General features: G+C 40.3%; 1 protein-coding gene across 3 annotated transcripts in view; it reads right to left on the bottom strand.

Moving 5' to 3' along the window:
• The window catches only part of mlphb (melanophilin b), a 46,891-nt gene that overhangs the window by 33,431 nt on the left and 3,420 nt on the right, over positions 1 to 10,040 (bottom strand). For 2 of the 3 annotated variants that reach the window (XM_028436668.1, XM_028436670.1), the window contains exons 1-2: positions 6,701 to 6,760; positions 5,765 to 5,923 (exon numbers count right to left, since the gene is read on the bottom strand). In XM_028436668.1, coding sequence (XP_028292469.1) covers positions 5,765 to 5,889 — 125 coding nt within the window. In that variant the 5' untranslated portion in view covers positions 5,890 to 5,923; positions 6,701 to 6,760. Of the gene's footprint in view, positions 1 to 5,764; positions 5,924 to 6,700; positions 6,761 to 10,040 lie in introns of those variants that run through there. The other variant, XM_028436669.1, reaches the window with a different exon arrangement.

Here is a 10,040-nt window from a genome sequence, read left to right as displayed (position 1 = left end):
TTTTACTGAGTCCCATGAGGCAGTTGGCTCTGCGTTGCCAGATGGAGATGGTAATTAAACTCGTTAATTGTCAAAAACTCACCAAAATGCCCCAAAAGGAAATTATGACGTGTTTATCTGTTTTCTGATTTATTCCCATATAGGCTGATTAGATTATTTTCAAAATTACATGAAATAAAAAATAGATAATATATTAAAATGAGCATCCTGCATATAGGTTGTGCCAAAAGGTGAACAGGTATTTAAATAAACTGTTCAGCATAATGGTGAATGTATGCCCACCCTGTAGGTACACAGAGTAGTTCATATACTCAAGCTCACAAGAGGAAGAGAGCTTGCGAGATGCTGTTCACTGTAAGTTGCGCTTATACCCTCTGACCAGTGACCTACAGTCAGGGTAGGCAAGGCAGTGCCTACCTAGGGGTGAATTGATATTTTGATTATTTGTTTTAATTATAATATAATTATAAAATATTTATTTTTCCATTTCCGATAGCCTACAGTACCTATAAGTTTGAAAGTGGCATGTTGTGCTTTTCATCGCCCAAATTACTAAACATTGCTGTTTCCAAGTCTCACTCTGCTGTAAGGCAGGAAGAGGCCACACCCTCTCCCAAAAGCACATTGCTGCTCTGCTTCTGTTCTCATAGCATGTTTTTATGTGTTTCCGCATGCGCAGTCGGTTCCCCAAGATGAAAACCCTTTACATAAAAAGGCAACTCTCTATGCTGCCTTTGGAAGTAACCGTGCTATGGTAAATACTATATGTAAGTTCAGAGTGCACTTCACTGAGGTTGTTCCGAGTTGTTGTTGTTATTGTTGTTGTCAGTTTCTCCGTGTTTCTGTGTTTCCAGCACAAACAATGGATGCACTGCCGTGTCATGAAATATATCTTGTTGGGAGAGTATGGAGGCTGCTATTGAAGAATTGTTTATGTTTCTTTAATGATGTTTTACGATGTTTGTTAGATTAACACTTGCCAGCAGAAACATATGGAATTGTCATTGGTGTTGACAATGGAGGTCTAGATTTGCAACGCCCTGCCTACCCTACCCTATGCTCACGGCTCGTCACTGCCTCTGACAGCTGTGTCAGCAGAGGTAGGTGAGCTAAAAAAAAGTCTTGAAAGGAACTGTACTGGACATTCAATCTTGCAGCATGTGGAGCTATTAAACTTTTTCAGGCATTAAGCTTTTTTTAAAGAAGCACTTTGCATTTTAAACAAAAGCTGAACCTTTATTGTTTTGCACAATACATTTGCTTAAACAGAGAACATATTTTTTAAGCAAAAATAAATCAATCAATAAAAAAGCGATTTATCACAATTAACGCAGAAAAATCATGCAATTCATCGGGATTAAGAATAAGAATCATTTGACGGCTCTATTTTAAATTCATTAATGTATAGATCGGGGGTACTCAATAGGCGGCCTCCCGGTCTGCATCTGGCCCCCGAGCCGCAGATTTGCACACCGTGAGTGTGTGACTTCTTGTTTTTGTTTGGTCAGCATGTGTAAATGGGCTTTGTAATGTCTAATAGACATATAGCCATAGACTTTACAGTAGTATGTGTGGAATTAATTATTTTTAGGAAACAGTTTCAGTATGAAACTCAATGTGCAGAGACAGACTCGTGACGTGACGTCTCCGCTCCATTTTTTGCATTCAAGATGAAGTTCTTCTCTGATCTCAAACTCATTTTTGTTTATGGGCCAGCCAAATGCTGTTTTCAATCTCAGGCTGCTATTAAACGAGGGAAAATATTTTAACATTAAGGTTGTTTCATCTATGACTCAGACCTCATTTTTGGAGTATAAATAGCCTCTGGCATCTTCCCCAGCCAGAGACAAATTATTATTTCCTTTTTTTCCTTGATTATTTGTTTTAATTCTAACATAATTATGTTATTTATTTTTCCATTTCTGATAGCCTACAGTACCTATAAGTATGAAAGTGTCAGAATTTTGTGCTTTTCATAGCCCAAACGACTAAACAGCGCTATTTCCTGGTATGGCACAGACGCTGCACAGTCTCACTCCGCTGTAAAGTAACATTGCTGCTGTGCCTCTGTTTCCATAGCATGCTTTTATGTGTTTGCGTATGCACAGTCAGTTCCCCAAGATGAAAACCATTTACGTACAAAGGCAGCTCTCTACACTGCCTTTGGACGTAACCGTGCTATGCTAAATGCTATACGTAAGTTCAGAGTGCATTAGTGAATTGATACAAGATGGCCGCTGCTGCTACATTCTCTAGCTAGTGGGCGGGATAACACTACAGGCAGGGTGACAGCGCTAGAGACGGTAAAGAAACTTTCTTTTGAGGAAAAACAACAGCTTTTAAAAAGATGGGAGACCAACACCTGAGCTACCAGAGCTTCAGCAAAGGAAAGGTCAGAACATTGTTCACAGTGAAAGGAAGGTTGGCTTTGTGGATGCTCCTCACCGAGGCTGGTCCGAGTTGCTGTTGTTGTCGTCATTTTCTCCGTGTTTTTTTGTTTCCAACACAAACAACGGATGCGCTGCCGTGTCATTATATATCTTGTTGGGAGAGTATGGAGGCTGCTACTGAATAATTGTTTACGTTTCTTTAATGGTGTTTTACAATCTTCAGTTTGTTAGATGGCTAAATGCTTGTTCATGTGGATCTTGTTGAATTTTTTTCTTTCTTATTACCAATTTTATATTTTGATAAGCCCATCGAGATGACTTTGTTGTAAATTGCTCAATAAAAATCAAGTTGAATTGAAATGAATTGAATTAACACTTGCCAGCAGAAACATATGGAATTGTCATTGGTGGTCTCGATTTGCAACGTGCTGCCTACCCAAACCTAGTTCTCACGGCACGTCACTGCAGGTAAGTAATAAAAAATCAAACCAGAGCACTAAAAAACAAACAAAACAACAACAGAAAGAAAGAACATAAAAGGAAATAAGATAACTTTTTTTAATTGAATCACACTCATCCATTATAAATGTTTAGTCTATAATGATGTTAATCAAAAAGCACAGCTCCATTTTTGTTTACACATTCCTCAGTAACTAAAGACACACCAGTCTTTACATCATGAAACTAATGAATGCAATTGAGAAATATATGACTGAAAACCATAATGACTTAAGCAACACATCTCACTCACCAACAACATTCAAATATCTGTATGAATTGAATTGCAGCTTTATCCACAGAGAAGAGGAAATTCCCTCCAAAACCCTTCTTTCCACAACCTTGATATCAAAATCATTCATCAGTCACTGTTGCCAAGGAAACATGGGAACAGTACCTTAACAGCTGCTGGTGACATGCAGAAAAAGAGTAAATCCTCATTTCGCCCTAGTAACAGTTTATGTTAAACATGCTTCAAAGAAAAATATTTTTTCCATAGGGAAACATATAAACAGCTGTCCTCATGGGGTTTCACAACAATACAAATGACATGCTTCAGAAAAATTGGCTTAATGTAATTTTATTAAGAATTTAGCCAGAAGTTTATTTAAACTAAATCAACATAGGCAACATATCCTTTGGGGAAAAAAATCGTAAATTTGTTCTATATATTCTGAAATTACAATTTCGACTTTGCATGACTTGATAAAGTATATTTATTCCCACATTTTTTACCATACAGAAACAGGAGAATGGACATGACGCCTACTTGCTGCTTCAGTCTCTTTCCGCACTTGGATCCTCCACCACCACATCTCCAAGGCGTGACAGAATGAATCATAAGTGGACCCAGCAGGAAATATTTTTTTTAACAGCTCTCCTACTGACAGAACTTCCTCCTTGAGGTGAGATCGGGGACAATTCAGCCGGAGGGAGTTTCTGTCAGCAACCCAAGGGAGGACTGGCCAAGGGAGGATGCTGGAGCCTCCAAAATAACAGTAGGTCCAAGAAGACAGTCCAGCCCCGCCAGTCTCCAGTGTCTCCTAGCTTCCAGGCTAGCTCGCTAGTGTATCCTAGCTTCCAGGCTAGCTCTCCAGTGTTTCCTAGCTTCCAGGCTAGCTCTCCAGTGAATCCTAGCTTCCAGGCTAGCTCTCCAGTGTTTCCTAGCTTCCAGGCTAGCTCTCCAGTGAATCCTAGCTTCCAGGCTAGCTCTCCAGTGTAACCTAGCTTCCAGGCTAGCTCTCCAGTGTTTCCTAGCTTCCAGGCTAGCTCTCCAGTGTTTCCTAGCTTCCAGGCTAGCTCGCTAGTGTCTCCTAGCTTCCAAGCTAGCTCTCCAGTGTATCCTAGCTTCCAGGCTAGCTCTCCAGTGTATCCTAGCTTCCAGGCTAGCTCTCCAGTGTCTCCTAGGTTCCAGGCTAGCTCTCCAGTGTCTCCTAGGTTCCAGGCTAGCTCTCCAGTGTCTCCTAGGTTCCAGGCTAGCTCTCCAGTGTCTCCTAGCTTACAGGCTAGCTCTCCAGTGTTTCCTAGCTTCCAGGCTAGCTCGCTAGTGTATCCTAGCTTCCAGGCTAGCTCTCCAGTGTCTCCTAGCTTCCAGGCTAGCTCCCCAGTGTTTCCTAGCCTCCAGGCTAGCTCTCCAGTGTGTCCTAGCTTCCAGGGTAGCTCTCCAGTGTTTCCTAGCTTCCAGGCTAGCTCTCCAGTGTTTCCTAGCTTCCAGGCTAGCTCTCCGGTGTTTTCTAGCTTCCAGGCTAGCTCTCCAGTGTTTCCTAGCTTCCAGGCTAGCTCTCCAGTGTATCCTAGCTTCCAGGCTAGCTCTCCAGTGTCTCCTAGCTTCCAGGCTAGCTCTCCAGTGTCTCCTAGGTTCCAGGCTAGCTCTCCAGTGTCTCCTAGTTTCCAGGCTAGCTCTCCAGTGTCTCCTAGCTTCCAGGCTAGCTCTCCAGTGTTTCCTAGCTTCCAGGCTAGCTCGCTAGTGTATCCTAGCTTCCAGGCTAGCTCTCCAGTGTCTCATAGCTTCCAGGCTAGCTCCCCAGTGTTTCCTAGCCTCCAGGCTAGCTCTCCAGTGTGTCCTAGCCTCCAGGGTAGCTCTCCAGTGTTTCCTAGCTTCCAGGCTAGCTCTCCAGTGTTTCCTAGCTTCCAGGCTAGCTCTCCAGTGTTTCCTAGCTTCCAGGCTAGCTCGCTAGTGTATCCTAGCTTCCAGGCTAGCTCTCCAGTGTCTCCTAGCTTCCAGGCTAGCTCTCCAGTGTCTCCTAGCTTCCAGGCTAAATCTCCAGTGTTTTCTAGCTTCCAGGCTAGCTCTCCAGTGTCTCCTAGCTTCCAGGCTAGCTCTCCAGTGTCTTCTAGCTTCCAGGCTAGCTCTCCAGTGTCTCCTAGCTTCCAGGCTAGCTCTCCAGTGTTTACTAGCTTCCAGGCTAGCTCCCCAGTGTTTCCTAGCCTCCAGGCTAGCTCTCCAGTGTGTCCTAGCTTCCAGGGTAGCTCTCCAGTGTTTCCTAGCTTGCAGGCTAGCTCTCCAGTGTTTTCTAGCCTCCAGGCTAGCTCTCCAGTGTTTCCTAGCTTCCAGGGTGTCCCGGTCGCGGTCTCCAAGCACCAGGAGATGCCGTGGCCCTTGTCTCCTGCAGCTCTGCCAAACCCCTCCCAGTCCCTGTATGCTCCACGGCTTGGGAGGGCCCCAGAACTTTTCTCCCCAGTCACGGATCACCTATTGTACGTGTGCGCGCAAATCCGCACCCCATTTTAATGCAAGATTGATCACTTTGGGCCAATGTAGGGTACTACAGAATCACATGAAAACAACATTTTTACATGCATGTTAGATGACACATACAATCCATGTCAACAATTAAAGAAAAGGTAAATATTGTTAAGCATTTAATGAAACATACCCGAGCCGGTCTTCCTCCTTCTTCCTCAGGTCAAAGTCTCTCTGGATAACTTCCCAAACATGTTTGGCTTCCTCGTCAGTGAGCTTGGACAGATCCAGCTTCTTTCCCGCCATGGTAGCAGGCATGTTATGAGGTGTGATGTCTTCAAATAGGGTGTCCCTGGTCGATGGGCAACAGTAACAATACAAGCAATAAATAAAAAATAAATGAGGCAGAAACATAAATAGTAAAGTGTCTGTGTTGTAATAAAGTGAAACTGATCAGTGTGCCCGTTGTTCTCTGATGAATAAACATTGTTGAACTAAATTCACGCATTACTCTCCTGCCAGCCTTCCTTCCTTCCTGGCTATTGCTGTGGCAATAGTGTTGCTTTTTGCCTGAATTATGGATTTTGATTATTTATATTTTTTAAGAATTGTCTGAAGCCCAATACCAGTGAGATATAGTGTTGTGGTGGTCAAGACCGGTCTTGGTCTCGAGACCAAATTTTAAAGGTCTTGGTCTTGTCTCGGACTCTGAAGCATTTTGACTCGGTCTTGTCTTGGACTCGGGCTGCCCGGACTCGGGATTTTCCGTCAAGACCGTTCGAGACCAGCACTAATTCCTGCTATTTTTAAACTTTTTTATAATGTGATAATAACACGGAGAAGAACAGGATAAAACAATCCTTTATTCATTATTTAATCCACCCTGTATAATGACCACAACCTTCCTTAATGTGACTGAGTGACGTGTGTGTGGCTCCGGTGTCAGTTTGGACCGCGGAGCGCAAGGGAGATATGAACTAATCACCGGTAAAAATCCCAGTAAAACTCCTGAAAACAATCACCAGTAATAAATATTATCTCCCTGGTAAAGACAGTAGCTCTAATAACTGGTAAAATGATAAACTGATGATATTACAGCCTGTGAAAGCTGGATAGGGGACGCACTTACTCTGCTTCTGGGTCCTAGTGCCAGCCGACCGGAGAAGCCTGTTCCGTTTACCGTGTTTACTGAGGTCCGTGTGTGTCCGTGTGAAAGTCTGCATGTTTATGCATCTGTCCATCCACTCTTTTCATTATATCCATGTCTTTTAAGGCTTTATTACATAATGTCGGCTGTAGTCCGGGCCGCCGCCATCTTGGTTTATGTCGTCACCAGCGCGTCATCGCCGCAGAGTTGCACTCAAATAATATTAAATATTTTTAAAGTGGTGTTTTTTTTGTGACTTTAGACTCCAATTACATGTATGTATATAATATGTTCCCCACAATATAAACAGGTTCAAAATATAATTATTTTTTATAGTTTCTGTTTCCACTGTATCCAGAATAATAATAATTATATATATATATATATATATATATATATATATATATATATATATATATATATATATATATATATATATATATATATATATATATAATAACTATTGATTAATTTGTTACATGACTTTTCCAGGGTTTGAGTTTGTTTTATTTAGTTTCACATCTACCTGTAGCTCTATGTTTTTTACACTGATGACAACTTGTTTGTAGTTTTATTTCAGAAAGTTTCACTTTTACAGTTACAGTTGGAAATCTTTGTGAATTGAATATCCTAGTTATATTACAGCAACCAAATTAAACTATATCAACTAAGTGAATTAATAAAAATGGCCTGTGTAAAGGCTTTTGCAAACTAAAATCTTATCTTGTGAAATCTGTGACCTGTTAAACCTGAACAACTGAAAGAATCAGAATAAAGAATCATTATTTCTTGGCAGAATGCTTTTAAACACTTGCTGTACATTCAGCTGACATAAAAATCTTGTTTTCAAATATGTAGAATAATTGTGAATTTATCAGTAGCAGTAGTAGTTTTAATATTTTAGTTAATTTTTTGCAGGCACCTTTTTTTTTTGTCCGTCAAATGTATTTAAAATAAACTAAAATTAAAGAGAGATGTTATTTAACTGTTGAACCTTGCCATAATTTTATTTATTTATTTATTTTTTTAAATTGAAAAAAAAATGTTTATGGTCTTGGTCTTGGTCTTGGTCTCGGTTTGTCTCGGTCTTGGTCTTGACTCGGTCTCGGCTCCCGAAAGTCTTGGTCTTGTCTTGGTCTCGGTGCATTCTGGTCTCGGGCAAGTCTTGGTCTCGGATAGTGTGGTCTTGAACAAAACACTAGTGAGATATCCTGCATATATTTATCCAGCTTTGAAATATCTCCAGTTGTTGATGTTGAGCTGGTGGGGCTCTTTTTTAGTTAGGGCTTTTGTTTTGTTTCTGATCCTTTTTTTTTCTAGTATCTTGCTTAATTTGTGGTTAATATTTAATCGAATTTCAAAATGATTTATTCCCACTGACTGAGGTGTACACACGCACACACACACACACACACACACATATATATATATATATATATATATATATATATATATATATATATAATTTGTAAATGTATAGAGGTGATTTTAAGGTTTCAACTGCTGACCACCCACTGTAAACACTTACCAGTCTAATGCAACCCTTCAAAGATGTAAAATCTTACTGACTCAACATTTTCAAGAGATACCGTGCAGCATTTCTCATTTTATCATTTCTCATTCCTGTTTATGAGCAATCAGTGAAAGTTAGAAACTTAGAGAAATTCAAAACTATGATTTTCCATGTATGCAGAGCCAAAGGATTTTACAAATAAAGTGTAAACACACAATTAAATTTTTTTGTGTATGTAGGACCACAAAATGGGTGGAAGAATCAGTCAGTGTCGAGATATTAGTGTTGTTGTAAAAGCTAATCATTCATCCATCTATTTTCAGACCTCCTTTGCCATATTTCAGGGTTGTGGGGGCTAACAGAGCCATAACATATTAATTCCACTAATGCATTAGGTAAAGTTCCTGCCAGTTATGACCATTTATTGACTTGGTGATCTTGTTCATCTTTATTTGGGCAATTAGTTGATTATTTAATAAAGTAACAACAAAAGATTAGAGTGCTTATGTGGTAAGGTTTTTCTTTTTCCACTGTATTAAAATTCAATAGAGAAAACCTGTGATTCTGGCAAAACATTGGTGTTGGTTCACAGGTTAGATTTTCTACATTCTATAATATCCATAACTATAGGTTTCCATAGGACTACTTTCCTTATCGCTATTTTTTACCTGGCACTGGCTTTTCTTCAATATTGACAAAGGTTTGAGAGAACATTAATTGTATTTGTTGAAGTTGCGTTCACGCAACTGAAATTGCAAATGTCGGCACTGGTAACCTCCGCTGAATTACGATCATGCTGATTGCATTATGTAGAAATCTAATCATGTAAACTATTCTTTGCTAGCCCTAATTTCATTGGCTGTTGTTGCTAACTCTGCACTGTAAACAGCAGGTGACGATGTTTACAGAATGTTTGCAGTGCCACAAGGTTTTTGCTGAATAAGCCAACACAGTTGGCCAACCCACATGATGCTTGAGGTAAGAAAAAAATCCAAGATCACAAGTACTAACCCTTTTCCTAAACGTCATACAGACATGCATGTGTGTAAAAGGTTTGTGAAGGTTTAGTTTTAAAAATAAACAGCTCATTGCCAACTGTGTGGGACAATGGCTGCATAAAAATGAAAGACGCAAGCTCTCAAAAACTGCAGCTACAGGTCATATCAATGGGTTTGAGGTCTAGCTAGTACCGCACGAAGATGTGAGCACTGACAAATGTCATGTATAGGTTAGGTATTCAGGAGGCTGGGTCAGCTTCATATATTCCTGTTAAGAATAGAAAGACTTTTGTGAAAATTCAGATTCAGAAATTTTTATTTGTCCCCGAGGGTGAATTCAGTTTCAGTTACATCCCGACCAAGAAACATGAAAAGCAATAACATATAACATGGGGGACAGGTATGGGAGTACTGGGGAGCAGCCACAGAAGCAGCACTCTGTTTCATCGATGAGAAATATGAAACCATAGGTAAGAAGAAGAGGTAAAAAAGGCAAAAACCAAACGGGCCCTTGTAGAGAGGGGTGGAGTTTGGGATCATGAAAAAAATGATCATGATTGATCACCGATTGGGATCATGAAAAAACTGGTCATGAAAAATGAAAAGAATGTTAAGATTCTCAGTTTGTCTTTTGAAGAGAGTTGTTTTTTTTAGCCAATGCTAGGACAGTAGTTGAAAGATCAGCATGCACGTACACTCAAATCTATAGTGTATCAAATATACACATATGATATCCCTTAAAGCAAAATGACAAGTAATAAAATGGTCCCTGCCTGCACATGCACTTGGTCTCGATTAATTTGGTTGCACC

This window comes from Gouania willdenowi, chromosome 21 (genome assembly GCF_900634775.1).
Source record: "Gouania willdenowi chromosome 21, fGouWil2.1, whole genome shotgun sequence".
Lineage (NCBI taxonomy): Eukaryota > Metazoa > Chordata > Actinopteri > Blenniiformes > Gobiesocidae > Gouania > Gouania willdenowi.
This window is presented reverse-complemented; position numbering and strand designations above follow the sequence as displayed.